This window comes from Podarcis vaucheri, assembly GCF_965113315.1.
Source record: "Podarcis vaucheri genome assembly, chromosome: 3".
NCBI classification, from domain to species: Eukaryota; Metazoa; Chordata; class Lepidosauria; order Squamata; family Lacertidae; genus Podarcis; species Podarcis vaucheri.
Window position 1 is genome coordinate 3,972,079 of NC_138761.1, and position 20,956 is coordinate 3,993,034.

The 20,956-nt window shown below is 48.3% G+C and overlaps 1 protein-coding gene across 2 annotated transcripts in view; it reads right to left on the reverse strand.

The window, feature by feature from the left end:
• Positions 1-10,300: 10,300 nt before the first annotated feature.
• The window catches only part of ZNF395 (zinc finger protein 395), a 64,170-nt gene continuing 53,514 nt past the window's right edge, over positions 10,301-20,956 (reverse strand). For both annotated transcript variants that reach the window (XM_082217662.1, XM_082217661.1), the window contains exons 8-10: positions 20,030-20,122; positions 18,069-18,196; positions 10,301-16,400 (exon numbers count right to left, since the gene is read on the reverse strand). In XM_082217662.1, coding sequence (XP_082073788.1) covers positions 16,289-16,400; positions 18,069-18,196; positions 20,030-20,122 — 333 coding nt within the window. In that variant the 3' untranslated portion in view covers positions 10,301-16,288. The remainder of the gene's footprint in view (positions 16,401-18,068; positions 18,197-20,029; positions 20,123-20,956) is intronic.

A 20,956-nucleotide genomic window follows, 5' to 3' on the forward strand; every position in this document is an offset into this window, starting at 1 on the left:
TGGTTTTGATCATTCAACAGGTGTACAAAATATTAATAAAATTGGATGACGTGAGGTAAAAAAGTTGGAGCACTTGATATATGGAATGACCCTGTTGCGAAATGCAATGGTCGCCTTTCCGTTACACATTTGTGCAAAACCCAGTTAAAACTATTTAGTTTAATGAATTCAGCAAAATTGATGGGCTTGATCCAGCTTTCCAAAGTCACACCTTTCACACCTCCAGCTCCCGCTGCTGCCTCCTGTTGTTGTTGTTTAGTCATTTAGTCATGTCCGCCTTTTCGTGACCCCCTGGACCAGAGCACACCAGGCACTCGTGTCTTCCACTGCCTCCCGCAGTTTGGTCAAACTCATGCTGGTCGCTTCAAGAACACTGTCCCACCATCTCGTCCTCTGTCGTACCCTTCTCCTTGTGCCCTCCATCTTTCCCAACATCAGGGTCTTTTCCAGGGAGTCTTCTCTTCTCATGAGGTGGCCAAAGTCTTGGAGCCTCAGCTTCAGGATCTGTCCTTCCAGTGAGCACTCAGGGCTGATTTCCTTCAGAATGGAGAGGTTTGATCTTCTTGCAGTCCATGGGACTCTCAGGAGCCTCCTCCAGCACCAGAATCCAAAAGCATCCATTCTTTGGCGATCAGCCTTCTTTATGGCCCAGCTCTCACTTCCATACATCACTACTGGGAAAACCAGAGCTTTAACTAGACGGACCTTTGTTGGCAAAGTGATGTCTCTGCTTTTTAAGATGCTGTCTAGGTGCCTTTTTAAGATGCTGCCTCCTAGTGCCCCAATATTCCGTCCCCCCCCCCGAGGGGCAGTACCACCCACCTGGAGAACCACTGTATTAGGTGCTGGCATTTCAGGCCTATGACAGGGGTGCTTTCTGCCTGCCTCTCCATCCAACTCACCCCCCCCCCAATAAACCATTTGCAGAGGCAGGGAAATGTTTCCTGCTGCCTTGGCTGAGAAGGGAGCCCAAACAGGCAGAGAAGAGGAGTTTGACAGCCGTTATGAGCCCCAGATCGCCAGGCGGGCCCAGCAGCCTGGAACGGGTTGATTGCCCCAAATCAGGAACTTCCTGCGCAGCCGTTCATCGAACGAGCTCTGGGAAGCACTTGAGCATGCTAGATGGCATCCGAGTCCTTTGTATTCGGAGCGTTTTGGAGCAGAAGGGGACCCATAAAACTCAACGCCACGAAACGAGGAGAGGCGCGGAAATGACAACTCTTCATTGTAGTTTGGGGAAAATTTATGGGTCGTTCGTGGCGCGAGATGAGGCTGCCAAGTTGGGGGCTGAATTATTGGCTATACAGGCTTATTTCTGTTGGGGACTGAATTATTTGCTACACATTATTATTTCTTTAACGGAGCAGAACCCGTTGCAAAGAAAGCAGCAGCAAGGCTTCGTTTCAGGACTCAAGGGAGGCCGGAATTCACACGATACAGTGCAAGTAGTCTACCCTCCGCTAATCCCAACACACATGGGGCTAGAAGGCGGGATGTAGAAGCTAGGTACTCTGTGCATGCTCAGAGGCACTGAAGAACTTTCATTATTCCCATTTATGACCTCCTCACGGATTTTCCTTAAAAAAGAAATGGATATGCCACCAACTCATATAGAATACCGAGGCATCATACAACGATGTTGTGCCCTCAAAGCGGTGTATCACACATAAAAAGGCAAAGGTAAAGGGACCCCTGACTGTAAGGTCCAGTCGCGGATGACTCTGGGGTTGCGGCGCTCATCTCGTTTTATTGGCTGAGGAAGCCGGCGTACAGCTTCCAGGTCATGTGGCCAGCATGACTAAGCCGCTTCTGGCGAAACCAGGGCAGCGCACGGAAACGCCGTTTACCTTCCCGCCGGAGCGGTACCTATTTATCTACTTGCACTTTGTGCTTTCGAACTGCTAGGTTGGCAGGAGCAGGGACTGAGCATCACACATAGATCAAAGCAAAAGTTAACAAATGGACATACCTACAAGAAATGCAAAAAGCAAGCCAGAGACAACAGAACAGCCTTTGCCAAGCTGGTGCCCTCCATATTTTGTTGGACTGCAATTCCCATCAGCCTCAACTTCAATGGACATACATGAATGTTACGAGAGAGGGAGAAAAGCTTTCCTCTTTCCAGATCCTTTTCTGAACCTTTTCCAACTCTACAGTAGCCATTTTGCACTTATGCACACCCTAATCTCCCTACAGTGAGAGACTTCGCAGCACCCTTTCCCCGAATATATGCATTTTGTGCTTGGTCCACTGCCTCACAAAATTTGGAGAGGTGGGAATTTGGGAAACACGAATCAGGAAGGTTTGCATTAAAATGTGATGTGGCCTGAACAACTCTGAAATATACCCAGTTGAGTGTGGATTTCATGCTCTTTATTCACCTCATAGTGGTGAGAAGGAATGGAAGTTTCCCTCGAAATGTCTGCTTTATATACATTATTATATAAAGCCCACGTGATTGGCTAATTCTGGGATTCTCCTGTAGGCCAATCAGGTTGTGAATTCACCATAGCTGTCAACTTACAGATTTGAAAATAAGGGACCAGCAGACAAAATAAGGGATTTTAGTCAACCAGTTAAAAGGGACCAGATAATTTTGGAGAGCAGTGCTGGTTTTTAGCCCTTCGTTTCCAGAGGTTGCTGCTCAAGACACCAGCCGATGAAACACTGCAATTAAAGAACTACAAGCAGCAACCACTTTTCGCGCAAAACGAAGTCCAAGCTACGAAGATGCTGCTGCAGTTCTGTATCTTTTCTCTCATGCAAGACAGAAGTACTGTTTTTGGGGGACAGGAGGCGGGTGGGTGTGGAGGATTCCCTGGTCCTGAATGGGGTAACTGTGCCCCTGAAGGACCAGGTGCGCAGCCTGGGAGTCATTCTGGACTCACAGCTGTCCATGGATCATCAGGTCAATTCTGTATCCAGGGCAGCTGTTTACCAGCTCCATCTGGTGCGCAGGCTGAGACCCTACCTGCCTGCAGACTGTCTCTCCAGAGTGGTACATGCTCTGGTTATCTCCCGCTTGGACTATTGCAATGCGCTCTACGTGGGGCTACCTTTGAAGGTGACCCGGAAACTACAACTAATCCAGAATGCGGCAGCTCGACTGGTGACTGGGAGCGGCCGCCAAAACCATATAACACTGGTCTTGAAAGACCTACATTGGCTCCCAGTACATTTCCGAGCACAATTCAAAGTGTTGGTGCTGACCTTTAAAGCCCTAAACGGCCTTGGTCCAGTATATCTGAAGGAGCGTCGCCACCCCCACCGTTCTGCCCGGACACTGAGGTCCAGCTCCGAGGGCCTTCTGGCGGTTCCCTCACTGCAAGAGGCCAAGTTACAGGGAACCAGGCAGAGGGCCTTCTCGGTAGTGGCACCCGCCCTGTGGAACGCCCTCCCATCAGTTGTCAAAGCGATAAACAACTACCTGACATTCAGAAGACATCTGAAGGCAGCCCTGTTCAGGGAAGTTTTTAATATGTGACATTTTAGTGTATTTTTCATCTTTGTTGGAAGCCGCCCAGAGTGGCTGGGGAAACCCAGCCAGATGGGCAGGGTACAAATAATAAATTATTATTAGTATTATTATTATCATGCTCCATCTGCAGCTCTCAGTTCCATCAGGCCGGGTGGCAGGAGGGGGGGGGAATAGCGCCCGAAGTAAACCCACAGATCAGACCATCTATGCTAGTCTACCACTACAGATCTATGGGAGAAGCGCTTGCGGTCCTTTCTCCGCTTTCCCCCAATATGGTTAGCCCTTGGAACACCTGCCCGCGCCTCTGCCTCCTCCTCCTCCTCTCTCTGAACTGCTTTCTCTATGGTTGCCCTCGCTCTCCTCTCAAGGCCCCTCAGCAATTCATAGGCCGTGCCAGGCTGCCCATCTCATCTGGGTCCTTCGGCGGCGCAGCCACAGTATGTCCTAGTGAGAGCGGCGGCAACAGGCAGAGGGGAGGCCCCAGGCAGAGACGCTCAGGAGGAGGATGGCGGCAGAAGGGCCCGAGGCTCCCGCCAGTCCCGGCAGGGAGGGGCTCCCGGGGGCCGAGGCTGGCGAGAGGAGGCCGGAGGGGGGCGGACCGGGCAGCCAAGCAACACAGTTGGAGCCTCCCTCCTCCCTGGCCTGCAGGGAGGGAGGGAGAGGAGCTGCTTCCTTTGAAACCCGGGAAATTTAAGGGACATCCGTCAATAAGGGACAGCAGCGGGACATGGCGCTGGGATAAGGGACTGTCCTTCCAAATAAGGGAAGCTTGACAGCTATGGAATTCACTTCCACCCAGAGTTGGATTGGGTGGCTCCTGTGGACCAGTCAGACTGCTGCATTTTGGATCCTATTGTTCTAGGACCAATCAGACTGCTGCATTTTGGATCCTATTCAACTCAGTACATAACTCCCGTCCCTAATGCAACCCTGGACTGCTTGTCTTCCGGTGTAATTTTGCATGTGTCTACTCAGAAGTAAGTCTCATCTGAACTCAATGAGAAAGTGAACGGAAGAGTTCAGCCTTAATCTGAAACTTTTCACCATGATATTCACACTGGCGTTACCTTTCACTGCCCGAGCAAGAAAAAAGAAAGTTAACATTTGGGTGGCTAAACACCCTCCATAACCATTGCTCTATCTATAATACAGAGACAGAAAGACAGACAGACAGACAGACAGACAGACAGACAGACAGACAGACAGACAGACAGATGTGTCTGCTTTCAAGCCAAGCCTCATATGTGGGAACGAGAAAGGACAGACACTGCCATCTGGTGGGTGAAACATTGAAGTGCGTTGTAGATACAGCAGGAGGGGAAAATGGGTCAACGGTTCCCTCTAGTGGCTTCATGGGAGCATGAATTTCCTTCCTTCCTTCCTTCCTTCCTTCCTTCCTTCCTTCCTTCCTTCCTTCCTTCCTTCCCGCCCATCTGGCTGAGTTTCCCAATCGAGTGTTCAAAACAATACAGCATTAAATATTTAAAGCTTCCCTAAACAGGGCTTCTAAGGGATGCTGGTGGCGCTTTGGGTTAAACCACAGAGCCTAGGGCTTGCCGATCAGAAGGTCGGCGGTTCGAATCCCCGCGACGGAGTGAGCTCCCATTGCTCTGTCCCTGCTCCTGCCAACCTAGCAGTTCGAAAGCACGTCAAAGTGCAAGTAGATCAATAGGTACCGCTCCGGCAGGAAGGTAAACGGCGAGGGAGCCCAACTTTGCTGGCTGTTGGTTGGGCAGCTCCTTTGAGAAACGAATGAAAAAATTGGGCCACGATGGGAAGACTCGGGACTTGGGTGTGCTTCCTGCTGTTAACAGGAACTTCAAAATGCTCAGAACTTCAAAACACTCACACAGGACCTTCACCGCCTTCACTGGTTCCGATTTGAAAGAGAGGTAGAGCTGGGTATCACCTGCATATTGATGGACACCCAGCCCAAACCCCCTGATGATCTCTCCCAGCGGCTGCATGTAGATGTTAAAAAGCACGGTAGGACTACCTCGGAAGGCGCCGGACTCTCCTTCATGGCAAGGTTTTTAAACAGATCGGGAAAGTGCTGGTGTTGACCTTTAAAGCCCTGAACTGCCTCTGCCCAGTATACCTGAAGGAGCGTCTCCACCCCCATCATTCTACCCAGACACTGAGGTCCAGCGCCGAGAGCCTTCTGGTGGTTCCCTCATTGCGAGAAGCCAAGTTACAGAGAAGCAGGCAGAGGGCCTTCTCGGTAGTGGCACCCACTCTGTGGAACGCCCTCCCACCAGATGTCAAAGAGAACAACAACTACCAGGCTTTTAGAAGACATCTGAAGGCAGCCCTGTTTAGGGAAGCTTTTAATGTTTGATATTTTAGTGTATTTTTGGTTTCTGTGGAAGCCACCCAGAGTGGCTGGGGAAACCCAGCCAGATGGGCGGGGTACAATAATAAATTATTATTATATTATTATTATGATCGGGTTGGGTTCTTCAGCCGTGGTTCCTGCATTGCAAGGGGGTTGGACTGGATGACCCCCTGAGGTCCCTTACTGCTCTGTGATTCTATGATTTTTATGCAGCCATTTAAAGAGGCTTGGGTGAGCTGGGTTCAGGTCCTTACGCGCTCCGCCTCAGAGGTTTGGCAGTGTGAAGGGCGATGGAGAGCTCTATTTTATAAAGTGCCTCCAGCATCCTTGGCAGGCTTTGATTTTGGAAATTAAAAAGGGAGGGAGAAACAAAATATTCACTAGGGTGAGGTGTGACCCGGGTGAGGCATCAGATCTTTGCTTCCCCTTGGAATGTCCCTCCCCCTCCTTTCAATTTCTATGAATTATGACTTCGTAGGAATGCAAACACCATCGCCCCGAGATGGAACACCTGGGCTTTGCTTGCAGGAAAGTAATTAAAAAGTGGTCCGGGGTGGCTCGCACCTCGGGCCAACGTTTCTTGCAAGGTAGGGTTGCTTGAGCGGTGAGCCTCGTGGCCGGGACAGGCTGTTTTCACCACTGATTTTTTTGGGATGTACGTGAGTTGTACTTGAATAAGACCCTCGCTTATTCTGGTCCTAGATAGATCACAAACGCATTGTGTGTGTGTGTGTGTTGTACTTAAATAGTTATTTTTGTTGTTGTTGTTTAGTTGTGTCTGCCTCTTCGTGGCCCCCTGGACCAGAGCACGCCAGGCACTCCTGTCTTCCACCGCCTCCTGCAGTTTGGTCAAACTCATGCTGGTCGCTTCAAGAACACCATCCAACCATCTCATCCTCCGTCGTCCCCTTCTCCTTGTGCCCTCCATCTTTCCCAACATCAGGGTCTTTTCCAGGGAGTCTTCTCATGATGTGGCCAAAGTATTGGAGCCTCAGCTTCAGGATCTGTCCTTCCAGTGAGCACTCAGGGCTGATTTCCTTCAGAATGGAGAGGTTTGATCTTCTTGCAGTCCATGGGACTCTCAAGAGTCTCCTCCAGCACCAGAATTCAAAAGCATCCATTCTTCGGCGATCAGCCTTCTTTATGGTCCAGCTCTCACTTCCATACATCACTACTGGGAAAACCAGAGCTTTACGGACCTTTGTTGGCAAGGTGACGTCTCTGCTTTTTAAGATGCTGTCTAGGTTTGTCATTGCTTTTCTCCCAAGAAGCAGGCATCTTTTAATTTCGTGGCTGCTGTCACCATCTGCAGTGATCATGGAGCCCAAGAAAGTATAATCTCTCACTGCCTCCATTTCTTCCCCTTCTATTTGCCAGGAGGTGGTGGGACCAGTGGCCATGATCTTCGTTTTTTTGATGTTGAGCTTCAGACCATATTTTGCGCTCTCCTCTTTCACCCTCTGGGTCACTTACAACTCTACAATTTATATATTTTTTACTTTTATTATTTAATATGCACATACAACCAAACATATAGTCACTTATTTTAGAAAACCTGAATACAAATACAAATAATACAAAAATAAATGCCACACTTATGTGGCTTCCCTCCACCAGTGTACGTCAAACGAGCTGGCCAACCAACAGCCAGCAAAGTTTGGCTCCCTCTCCCCTTTTTCTTGTAAATCAAGCGCAGAAAACAACCCTGATTTTTAATTTTTTTAAAGAAAGTACTTGTTCACACAAGGCACAGTTAAACTGTGGAACTCCCTGCCTCAGGAAGCAGCCATGGCCACCATAATAATAATAATTTATTATTTGTACCCCGCCCATCTGGCTGGGTTTCCCCAGCCACTCTGGGCGGCTTCCAACAAAGATGAAAAATACACTAAAATGTCACTTCCCTGAACAGGGCTGCCTTCTGAATGTCAGGTAGTTGTTTATTGCTTTGACATATGATGGGAGGGCGTTCCACAGGGCGGGCGCCACCACCGAGAAGGCCCTCTGCCTGGTTCCCTGTAACTTGGCCTCTCGCAGTGAGGGAACTGCCAGAAGGCCCTTGGAGCTGGACCTCAGTGTCCGGGCAGAACGATGGGGGTGGAGACGCTCCTTCAGATATACTGGAGGCCGTTTAGGGCTTTAAAGGTCAGCACCAACACTTTGAATTGTGCTCGGAAACGTACTGGGAGCCAATGCAGATCTCTCAGAACCGATGTTATGTGGTCTCGGCGGCCGCTCCCAGTCACCAGTCTACCTGCCACATTCTGGATTAGTTGTTGTTTCCGGGTCAAATTCAAAGGTAGCCCCACATAGAGCACATTGCAGTAGTCCAAGCGGGAGATAAGTAGTCCAAGCAGTCCGCAGGCACGTAGGGTCTCATCCTGCATACCAGATGGAGCTGGTAAATAGCTGCCCTGGACACAGAATTCACCTGCTCCTCCATGGACAGCTGTGAGTCCGAAATGACTCCCAGGCTGCGCACCTGGCTATTCAGGGGCACAGTTACCCCATTCAGGACCAGGGAATCCTCCACACCGCCCGCCTCCTGTCCCCCCACAAACAGTACTTCTGTCTTGTCAGGATTCAACCTCAATCTGTTAGCCGCTATCCATTCTCCAACTTGGATGGCTTTAAAAGAAGATTTAGAGACACTCGTAGAGGGCAAGGCTATCCATGGCTACTAGTCGGAGGCAGCAATGGCTGCTTCTGAGTAGCATTTTCTGGAAGCCACAGGGACGGAGAGATGCTCTTCTGCACGGATTCTGCTTGCGGGTTCCCCACAAAGTGCTTGGCCACTTTCAGAACAGGATGCCGGACTAGATGGGCCCTTTATGGCCTCATCCAGCAGCCTCTTCTACAGAATCCAAAACCATCAGAATGTGAGTACAGTGGAACCTCGAGTTGCGAACGTAATCCGTCCCGGAGGCACATCCAGAAGCGCCGCGTCTCTGTACGTGCGTGGCGAGATTTGGTGCTTTTGCGCATGCATGAGCAGCGAAACCCGGAGGCGGTTGGAGGATGGATGGCAGCTAATGGATTGAGGTTGAATCCTGACAAGACAGAAGTACTGTTCTTGGGGGGACAGGGGGTGGGCAGGTGTGGGGGACTCCCTGGTCCTGAATGGGGTAACTGTGCCCATGAATGGCCAGGTGCGCAGCCTGGGAGTCATTCTGGACTGACAGCTGTCCATGGAGGATCAGGTCAATTCTGTGTCCAGGGCAGCTGTTTACCAGCTCCATCTGGTGTGCAGGCTGAGACCCTCCCTACCACGGATTGTCTCGCCAGAGTGGTGCATGCTCTGGTTATCTCCCGCTTGGACTACTGCAATGCGCTGTATGTGGGGCTCCCTTTGAAGGTGACTCGGAAACTACAACTAATCCAGAATGCGGCAGCTAGACTGGTGACTGGGAGCGGCCGCAGAGACCACATAACACTGGTCTTGAAAGACCTACATTGGCTCCCAGTATGTTTCCAAGCACAATTCAAAGTGTTGGTGCTGACCTTTAAAGCCCTAAACAGCCTTGGCCCAGTATACCTGAAGGAGCGTCTCCACCCCCACCGTTCTGCCCGGATGCTGAGGTCCAGCTCCGAGGGCCTTCTGGCGGTTCCCTCACTGCAAGAGGCCAAGTTACAGGGAACCAGGCAGAGGGCCTTCTCGGTAGTGGCACCCGCCCTGTGGAACGCCCTCCCTTCAGATGTCAAAGAGATAAACAACTACCTGACATTTAGAAGACATCTGAAGGCAGTCCTGTTCAGGGAAGTTTTTAATGTGTGACATTTTAATGTATTTTTAATCTTTGTTGGAAGCCGCCCAGAGTGGCTGGGGAAACCCAGCCAGATGGGCGGGGTACAAATAATAAGATTATTATTATTACCCTCCCTCGCAAGGTTGTTGTGAGGATTGGATGGGGAGGAGGAGAGCTTCGTGTGGCACCTTGAGGTGCTGAGAGGGAAGGTGTGATATGAATGGAATAAAGTCGGGGAAAGAAACTTTAATAGCCCTTTTAGATCCTTCCCCCCAAATATAACCAATGGGAGCAAACCAGAGCTTTGGGTCTAACAGATTCAAACCCCAATAAAGAATCAAATCGGAATAACACAGAGCAAGTCCGAAACATTATCAGGCTGTTTCCAAACGGCCTTGTGGTTGCTGCACACATACCTGAAGCACACAGGCACATCCACCAGGGGTTTCTGCTGAAGTAATGGAATGAGAGGCAACGGTGGTGTAGTGGTTAGCGTCGGGGGTTCGAATCGCCACCAGGGTTCGAATCGCCACTCAGTCTGCATGCTCCCTGGGTGGCCTTGGGGTCCAGTCACTGCCTCTCAGCCTAAACTACCTCACAGGGCTGTTGTAGGGTTGCAATGGGGAGAATTATGTACGACACCTTCAGTTTCTTTGAGAAAAAGCAGGGTATAAATGTCACCTTGATGATGATGATACAGTAATAGCAAGTGGGAGAAGAAAAACCCAGAGAAGCGTAGGGTTATCAGGCCATATCATTTTATTATAAAATATATTTCATATTGCCGTTGTAAAAATTACATTTCACATTTTTTTTTGTTTTGCTTACAATAAAAAATAATACTTGGAAGACAATCAAAAAAAGAAAAGCTCCAATTAAGAGACAGTAATTCACCGATACGATATATCCCCCCCGTTAGGCTTGGTAGCATATCACCATCCAAACAGCAGCTATTATTAGTGGGTTACAAGATCTCACCCTTTCCCCTTTCCTGTCCAAACGCCTCTTAATAACTGCGGGGGGGCACCCCTCGCCCTTTCCCACCCCGCCAGCAAGCCCAGAAAACGGCCATGTTGTATTCCTTAGCTTCCTAAGGGGAATCTTGACAGACGGACAGTTTGGAGAGGACGGCTAGCATCTTGGAACTTCTGAACTGGCTGGTGTGTGACTTGTGCGAGGGAGAAAGGGCAGAAAAAAATGGAGGTTCCTGGTTCTTTCTCTCCCCGCACCTTTGTTAAACTCTTTCGAAAGAGAAGAAGAAAATTGCTGGTGATCAGACTGGTCCCCTTTCTCATGCGCCCACAGAATTGCTCGCACCAGTGTGTGTGTGTGTGTGTGTGTGTGTGTGTGTGTGTGTGAAGATTTCTACCAAATGCAAAAAGGAGTTTGTATCCAGGCGACTAGAAATTCAGGTAAACCCCACCTGGCTGAGCTAACAAAAATGTCTATGCATGCCCGACAGGTCACAACATCCACACATGCACGTACCCACGCAGCCCTTTCCATGTGGGATTTCGCTGGTAGTTTATTTTGGCTGGGGTGGGTGGGAGTCTTGCGGCTTTCAGGCAACTCCCATCATCTCCAAAGGATCATGGGAGTTGTAGTCCAACAACACCCAAAGGGTCTCCTGTTCCCATCCCCGATTGAAACCCAAGCGTTCTGTTTTTTCCTTTCCTGGTAGGAAGGGGTCATAAATGAGTTCTGGATCGAACCAGACATTGTGCAATGGTTCAGTTTGGGCCGGTTTTCTGCACAAACTCTTCCTCTCTCTCACTCTCTCATGTGGGCTCCCAGCCTCCCAACGAAAACTCAACGGTTCACAGTGCAAAAGTGTAAATTAGAAAACAGCTCCCACCTCTTTCTATTAGTGCCTGGTAGAAAAGATTCCTATATACATGTGTACAAAAAGTCCTCTTAAGTGGGGCGGGAGATCCAGCCCACAGTGGTGTGTGCAGGTCTTTCCTGGGTATTCAACTCACGCGACTTCTGTCTCGCAAGGGCAGGATGCAGAAACGACAAACCTGGACCGTTCGCTTGGGGAAAGAGAGGGCCACTGGATGGACAAGAATACAGGTGGCATGCAACAGAGTAGTTGTACAAGTGTGGGATTTCGTGCTAACACAACAGGATTCTCCTCTGATGTGTGTCCTGTTATGGGATGAGAAACCCCTAGGATTTAGATTTAGGAGGGGGAGGGAGAGAAAATTTCTGTTGCACAAGAACAAATTCTGATCACAGAATGGTGGCCCTGCAAAACTGGAATCAATGATCAAGGGACTTGGCACCCACTTGAATACAACCCTATATTTTTTTAAAAAAACACACACAACCTCTAGAAGTAATGATATACCCATGTCCTTAAGGATGTAGCAAAGAAGAACAGCTCATAGAGTTTAGTTGCAGGAGCTGCCATTTGTTAGGAAGGCTGTGAACACACCTGTGGTCAGAGGAGAGACCCCCCCAACCCCATCCCGTTTTACAGAGAGGTGAGGAAAAGAGAGACTTTTCACTATAGAAAGTTCTACGCAAGAAATCCGACCACGTTTCAAGGGAAATTGAGAGAATGGGGCAGGGGGGGGGGAGAGAAAGGGGAAGAGAAGAGATTTTTAAAAACGAGATCTAAACATTTAGGCTATTTTTCCAAAACCGAGGAAAGGGGAGCTCAAAGCTGTAAAGAAAATCCAGAGGAACAGCTGTTTTGGCCAGAGGAAATAGCAAACATTTCGCTTTCGGTTCATTTCCTGCCAAGGGGGAAAACTGAAGTTACCCGCAATAGTTGCAAGGCTATCATTGATCGAAGCCGGATTTTGTACTTTGGGGCCCTGAAATAATTTGCAGAATACCTCCCTGGGCATCATGCAGACACAAGATGAAGCTCACACCTTTTGAAGTAGTGATGGGATTCGTGTATTGCTGGTTTCCATTGAGTGCCAAGTCCCAAAGCTCCCACAATGCCACAATACAAAAAGCAAGGCGCTAGTCCACAGTGTGGCAACACACAACCTACCTCCTGGCTCTATGTATGCCAGCCATCAGTGTTACATGCGGGGCCACAAAGCGCTTGGTGAGGAGGACCAGAGTCTAGGAAGCAGAGCATCTTGAGCAGAACGAAGCAGGAAGGGCTAGCAGGCTGAACCTTAAACCTGGCTCCTCAATGAGGGCTAGTCTCATGCATAGGCAGCCCTCACAGTCAGTCTGCCAGGAGGAGGCGGTGGCAGAATGAGCCAGCCCTCCCTGTTCCCATCACTCGCCCCTAGTTTCTGGCCATCACATGCAGATGTAAAGTCCTCTATCCTAAGTGTAGAGACCACAGGATTGTGCCCTTTCGGTGAAGAGGAAGCCGTGCGCCCTGGGAAATAATGGCAAAGCGGAAATCTGTTGCATGGGTAGATTGTTCCCTCGAGTTTCCATTGCGTTCTGGGTCCCCTCCCACCCCACGACTTTGACAAACCAGTTTTTTAAAAAGAAAGAAAAAGGCTAGGCATACATAAAACCACAGACCTACGCTGTCCAGTTTAACTTGTACTGCACAGCTCAGAAAATAAAAAGAGAGGGTGGGGAACTCTTATCCCATGGAATGAAACAAAAACAAAAATACTGACAACAAATATATTCCTATGCAAGCTTAGCTTTTCCTTTTTCACTTTCCAAAATTTAAGTGCTATAGAATTTTGGAATGAGGCATTCGATGAACAAGGCCGGGGGTTGGAGCATACAGGAACCAGGACGCTGCTTTTAGCGGCGAATATAACTCATTGCCTCCCCACTGACGGAGTGCACATTCCTTTAATAGCTCAGTAACACAGGAAATATTCCCCAACCCCGGGGTTTTTGCAGCTTAGCAAGAGAAACCCAGATACCACATGCTTACCCCAAAGTCCTTTTTTTTCCTTTCCTTTTTCCTTTACAAATTATTTCTCTGTTTCCACCTCCTCCTTAATCATCTTTTAACAAAAAACAAAACAAAACCCAGAAGCGAAAAATAAAAGAGAAATTCCTAAGGGCCCAGACTTCTGCCAGTGAAGAAACTGGTCTCCAAATCTCAAGACAAATTAGTTCTGACGGGGAAGAGAGGAAGTCATGAGGCTTCTTCAGGAACAGAAACAGACCATTTTGGAAATCCAGTAGATTTTGCCGGACCTCAGAAAGGTCAAATGCAGCGAGACAGCTACAGATCGATATTTTTGAAGCAGGATGGATGAGATTTCCAAAGAAACGTCTCTGATGCCACAGATTATTTGTCCCCAAAATTTAAACACAGCTGTCACAAAGACAAAGTTTCCTCATCATAACTCATGACGGTTTCTTTTTTTCAAGAAACGCACACTGCTTTGAAGAATTCGTTTGGTTAGGTCTCTGGACCATAATAAAGATTGATTTGATTTGATTTGAAGAAATCGAAAGAACACAAATATCCCCAAATCTCACATTTGGAAATATAAAAATGCAGAAATCTGGGCTTTGGGCGATCTGATAATCCACTGATTCTCTGGATATTCAAAGCACTCAAATAGGACCTACGTCTTGGCGTCGACCAGCTTTAGCACTGACCAGGAGTCTGGGCTTAGGGAAATAAAAAATCCGACATACTGTGTATAGCAGCCTCCCACAACTTTCGAGTCTTCCAGATGTATTGGACCAGATCTGCCAACCAGAACAGTTCTGGTCCAAAAGATTAGGAGATTGAGGGAGGCTGGTATGTATGATGCACAAAATGACAACGAAGAAAAACACAAAATTTTCAACAAGCACCGATAATATACATAACTCCTTTTTAAAACAAACAAAAAAAAAAAAAACTCTCCCACCCCAAGCCTTAAAAAGTACCCTTAAAAGTAAAGCAGGGCTAGCTTTTATTTTCTGCAAAGAAATCCTCGTTCTCAGAGTGTTCATTGTTCATTCAGTTGCAAGGAGAGATCTGCGTCTTTAGTTTATGGCTCATGATTATCAAAACGCAGGTGATGGGGACAGGGAAAGCCACGTAAGCAATCGGAAAAAGCTGTCCGGGCAACTGGTTTTTGTGCAGGGAGGGAAGCGCTCCCCCGTGGAAGGGAAACCACAATTCGCTAACAGGCGCCTCTCTGTCGTGACCGGCAGCCCCAAAGTTTGGTGGCCTCAATGAGGGCTCCCTCCTTGTGCAGTGCTGTACCCACAACCGAGAGAAAAGCAGATGGAGTCATGTGACAAATTGTGGGTGGGGGCCCACACCTCTCCCCCCCCCCCCGGGGTTCTGGGGCCTAAATGGAAACCGCTGGAAACGTGATGTGTTAAAGCAAGTTGAAAATCCAATTTTTTAAAAAAGTACTACCTAAACTTTCATATTTTTCCCCCCAACCTGGGGGTGCAGGGAAACAGAGGGCTTCAACATTCCTGGAGTTTTTAAATCTCCTGTCCCAAGACATCCCTGGGCTACTTTTATCGTTCCCCAGCGCGGAGATCTAGCTCTCTGCGTTGATTGTCATTTGGCAACTACACTGACCGCTGGCAGCACTAGGCTGAAAATGTTTTGCCCTTCCACACAACTCCACAGCGTGAGCCAAGCGCATTCTCCCAGCATGTTCTGCAAAATGGCGCAGGTTGGGTGCACTGGCGACAAACGGTCTGGATTGCATGCGCAACGGGTCTGACCTTGAAGAGGAAGGAAGGAAGGAAATTTCCGCGACCGGATGCCCTATCAGTATTTCGGGCTACAACTCCCATCAGCCCCAGCCAGCCCAAAACATTGGCGGGGGGCCACGTTGGGGAAGGCCACGATAATGGCGTTTATGCCCTGGCACCCATGACTTTTGCTCGCTCCAGTTCGGACCAGAGCACCCACAAAACCACCCAATGGACTTGATCAGCAAGCCCATCATTAAGCAAAAATATTATTTCCTCCCTCGGGTAACGCCAGGTCTGGCCTTTGAGGCAGGGGGCAACTGAAGCCACACGAGAAATCCTCAGGTGGCCCAGGGCTGTTTTGCATATTAAATTTTAGGTGTAAAATGGGGGAATGAAAGCATAAAGCAAAGCAATATAGTCAGGTTCCTCCCACTTCGGTTTCAGAAAACGAAACAAGCATTCGCTGGATTGTAGCTTGATGCAATGATTGTTCTTTTGACAGAGTAATGTTTAAAAGGGGGAAAACCCAGGGCTTGGGTGAAAGCGTGTAATTCCTCCCGGGCACCAGAAGGGGGAGACAGCATGCTGGCGGAGTCCACAGGAAGTCAGCCACGCCCCTTCCTCCTTCAGCTGATGGACCCAGCACCCTCCCGTTTTGGGTTTAGATAAGAGATGCTCCTACACTCTCCATATTGCAAACACTCAGCCAAGCACATTTGGAGGGAACAGTTCAGGAAAAAAGGTTCTTTGGTCCCTGGGCACACCGAGAAACAAGTCTGTTAACCTACACCAAGCCAAAAACTCTCTCTCCTCCCCGCTTCACACCTCTTATTTACAAATAGAAAGGGAGGCGCTGTGTTTGTGTGTGTGTTTAAAAAAAGGAGGAAAAGATGTGTTTTTAAAAAACAAACATTCCCACAAAACACTGAAAATTAGGAAGAAAAAAAACCTGCCGGACGTAGAATATAAGGAGCCCAGGACGGGCTCTCGAGATCTCCGCTGAAGCACGGGGAGAGAGGCTTCCAAGGGCGCGGACGCTGCAAAAACGCAGAGGTCTGGCCCCTTGGCGCTTGGCTGGCAGCGAGAAAGAGAGAATTGCTCCCTCCACCTTGGGAAACTTGCATGCGCTCAGTCCAGGAATCGCTGGCAGGCCTTTTTCCACCGGCAGGCGGTGCACCACTGGTCGCGGTGCTCAATGCCATAGACCTTACGGCACTTCTTGGCTTCGCCGCGGACTTTCCTGCGGGAGAGAGAAAGGCAGGGGACAGGTGTTGAAGGAGCCGCAAGAGAACTTCACAGAGTTATCCTCCCCTTAACACGGCCGTGAAAACAGGGGGGCAGAGGCGGACAGCAGCCTTTGCAGACCTGGGGGGGTCTTCTAGGCGTGTTTGGAACTACAGCCACTTTGGGAACCACAGGGCCGAACGAAAAGGAAATCATAGAATCATAGAATTGGAATAGACCACAAGGGCCATCGAGTCCAACCCCCTGCCAAGCAGGAAAAGTCAAGAAGACCTTGTCCAAAATAAATGTTGCTGAGTGTTTCTGATGAAGGCAGACCTGTTTAGGGAGGTTTTTAATGTTTGGAGTTTTATTCTGTTTTGGGGGTTCTGTCGGGAGCCGCCCAGAGTGAGGAAACCCAGCCAGATGGATGAGGTATAAATAATCATAAAAATTATCATCATCATCATCATCATCATCATGTCAATTTTACCCGTGGACTGCCATCTGTCCAGATTTTAATTTGCTCTGAACTAATTTTAAGATGTATTTTAATTAATTGATTGCCTATTTTTATGTTCTTTGTACACAGTGGTATCTCTGGATGCGAACAGGATCTGTTGCAGAGCCCCGTTCGCATCCTGAGGCAAATGCAACCCGTGTCTGCACGTCTGTGGGTTGTGATTCGCCACTTCCATGCATGCGCGTGATGTCATTTTCAGCATCTGCGCATACGCGAGCGGGTGAAACCCAGAAGTAACACACTCCGTTACTTCTGGGTCGCCACGGAGCGTAACCTGAAAACGCTCAACCTGAAGCACATTTAACATGAGGTATGACTGTACTGTGTTAGTTTTATGATGTTAGCCGCCCTGAGACCGGCTCCAGCCGGGGAGGGTGGGGTACAAATAAAAATATTTATTGTTGTTATTGTTGTCGTTACATAATCTTGGCAGCACAAATAGAGATCGCAACTCAATCAGAAACTGCCCAAAATCTTACACCAGACATTTGATACTGCTGACTGTGGAATATAGCTATAATACAGGAAAATCAAAGAATCGTACAACTGAAGAGTTGGAAGGGACCCTGAGGATAATCTATTCCAATTTCCTGCAATGCAGCTGCCCCATACGGGGATCAAACCTGCAACCCTGGCGTTATCAGCACCACGCTCTATCCAACTGAGCTCTCCAGGCGGACCTAAATCACACATAATTTGTGATTTCTACAAGGAATAGAATCTCCAGACTCTTTTGATAGGATTTGGCATTCTGTTATGACATTTCTTCGTTCCTTTATTTCCTCCGTCCCTAGATCTCAGGGAAGTCCATAACCATCATTTTCAAGTCTGCCACAAGCCCGGCAAACGTAGAACAATACTTGATGATCTGGGCTTGGTTATTTTAATTCATGTGAAGCTTACCCTTTCTAGGTGTCTATTTTACAGTTCCTTTTAATTTTTGCCTGTTGCTGTAATTGTTGTTCTCTGTTTTATATGCATTGTAAAATAAATTAATAATAAAAAGCTATTAGGAAGTTTGTAATGTTTGACATTTTATTATGTTTTTATATGTGTTGGAAGCTGCCCAGAGTGGCCAGGGGAACACAGCCAGGTGTTGTTGTTGTTGTTATTATTATTATTATTATTATTATTATTATTATTATTATTATTTGCTGGCCTTACCTTGAGCTGCTGGGCGCCCGCAGAGGAGACGTGACAATCAGGTGGGATTTCAAGACAGGTGGTGGAGGAGGAGGAGGCAGCGGCGGCGGAGGCTGCTGCTCGCTGAAACTCAGGGACCGGCTTCGCACCTGCAAACAAGAAACGTACGCGCTTTACGATACACCCAAGAGAAAGTCTCCCCAGGACCCCACCTCCCCAAGGCGCTGGAAACAGCCCTCTGTGCCCCTCAAGATTCCTGCAGCCACAGAAGTCAGGACAAGAGATGGGAGGGCCTGGAAAAAAAACTGGAAAAATTGGGGAGAAACCAGGGTTTTCCCCCTGTTTTTTAGAAGTCCATGAGAAAAATGATAAAGAGGAAGAGGAAGAAATGGAAAATGACAGCAGTAGTTCAGAATATGAGATAGAATAAACTGCATGTATTCGAAGGGGCAAAGGAACCAGAGACCAAATTGCAAACATGCACTGGATTATGGAGAAAGCTAGAGAGTTCCAGAAAGACATCTACTTCTGCTTCATTGACTATGCAAAAGCCTTTGACTGTGTCGACCACAGCAAACTATGGCAAGTTCTTAAAGAAATGGGAGTGCCTGATCACCTCATCTGTCTCCTGAGAAATCTCTATGTGGGACAAGAAGCTACAGTTAGAACTGGATATGGAACAACTGATTGGTTCAAAATTGGGAAAGGAGTACGACAAGGCTGTATATTGTCTCCCTGCTTATTTAACTTATATGCAGAATTCATCATGCGAAAGACTGGGCTGGATGAATCCCAAGCCGGAATTAAGATTGCCGGAAGAAATATCAACAACCTCAGATATGCAGATGACACAACCTTGATGGCAGAAAGTGAGGAGGAATTAAAGAACCTTTTAATGAGGGTGAAAGAGGAGAGCGCAAAATATGGTCTGAAGCTCAACATCAAAAAAACGAAGATCATGGCCACTGGGCCCATCACCTCCTGGCAAATAGAAGGGGAAGAAATGGAAGCAGTGAGAGATTTTACTTTCTTGGGCTTTATGATCACTGCAGATGGTGACAGCACTCACGAAATTAAAAGACGCCTGCTTCTTGGGAGAAAAGCAATGACAAACCTAGACAGCATCTTAAAAAGCAGAGACATCACTTTACCAAGAAAGGCCCGTATAGTTAAAGCTATGGTTTTCCCAGTAGTGATGTATGGAAGTGAGAGCTGGACCATAAAGAAGGCTGATCACCGAAGAATGGATGCTTTTGAAGTCTGGTGCTGGAGGAGACTCTTGAGAGTCCCATGGACTGCAAGAAGATCAAACCTCTCCATTCTGAAGGAAATCAGCCCTGAGTGCTCACTGGAAGGACAGATCCTGGAGCTGAGGCTCCAAGACTTTGGCCACCTCATGAGAAGAGAAGACTCCCTGGAAAAGACCCTGATGTTGGGAAAGATGGAGGGCACAAGGAGAAGGGGACGACAGAGGACGAGATGGTGGGACAGTCTTCTCGAAGCTACAAACATGAGTTTGTCCAAACTGCGGGAGGCAGTGGAAGACAGGAGTGCCTGGCGTGCTCTGGTCCAGGGGGCCACGAAGAGGCGGACACGACTAAACGACTCAACAACAACAACATATGTTGTGTCTTGTTTCTTCTTTTAAAAAAGCACTACTCAAAGGGAAGACCTTCTATGGAGCTTAAATATTGAGGTGGACATTAACTTTATTTGCTGTTGGTGCTAAGGGGCAAATCTGATTATTTTTACATTTCTTGTTGCTTTTGAGGGGAAGGGGGGTGGTTACATGTTTTATTGCAGGCGTAATACTTTTATATACACTGTGTTTCATGCAATTTGTAAAACTACTCCACACTAAAAAAAAAAAATCGATTTTTCCAATATTTCTATTTTTTTCTGGGGGGAAACACAGGAAAAAACCTTTTTTTTCTCATGGCTTAAAAATTTCCAGAAATTTTACATCTCTAGTCAGGACTCACCGGCGAGAGGGTGGGGATGGTAGATGTCGCGGCAGCCCAGCTGATACTGGTGAATATGTGTGGGGATACTGGGATCTGGATGGACGGCAAAGCCTGAGAGAGAAAAAACAAGGGAGGTGAGAAAGGATTCGCTGCGTTTCCATCTCCGCTGCTGTAATGGATTTAGGGGTTGCTTGTGCGTAAGTTCCCGCCACTGCTGGCGAGGTTACCTGGTTAAAGACAAGCGTACACGGAGCAATGGATCCAAACTACAAGAAAGAAGATTCCACCTAAACATTAGGAAGAACTTCCTGACAGTAAGAGCTGTTGGACAGTGGAATTTGCTGCCAAGGAGTGTGGTGGAGTCTCCTACTTTGGAGGTCTTTAAGCAGAGGCTTGACAACCATATGTCAGGAGTGCTCTGATGGTGTTTCCTGCTTGGCAGGGGGTTGGACTCGATGGCCCTTGTGGTCTCTTCCAACTCTATGATTCTATGATTCTATGAAACCCTTTCTGACTGAACAGCCTCCAGCATCGTGACTGTCTCAGTCGCTGGCAGAATCCGTCAGTGGGCGTTTCTTGAACCTTTTCCAGCATAAAAGTTGTTTGACGCCAAGTCTCCTCCTACTCTCCCTGCGCGGAAGCCTTTCTGCGCAGGGAGGGTGTGGGCAACGGAGTACCCGTACTCTCTCCGTGGGTCTCCGGCGAGGAGTCTTGGAGCCCCCTCTCCGATTCCCCCATCTGCCCCCCTTCTCCACTGGTGTTACGCTGATTTCCTTCCCCAGCAGATGGGCTGCCTCTCTCCCTACTGGGACCCTCTCCGGCACCCCTCTGGAGCCTTCCCTCTGCCTCTAGCTCCGATGCCAGTTCCCTGACAGCTGCCTATTTTTTAAAATGCATTTATGGGGTTGCAGGAGGGAGAGATGTCAAAGAAATAAACAAAAAGGT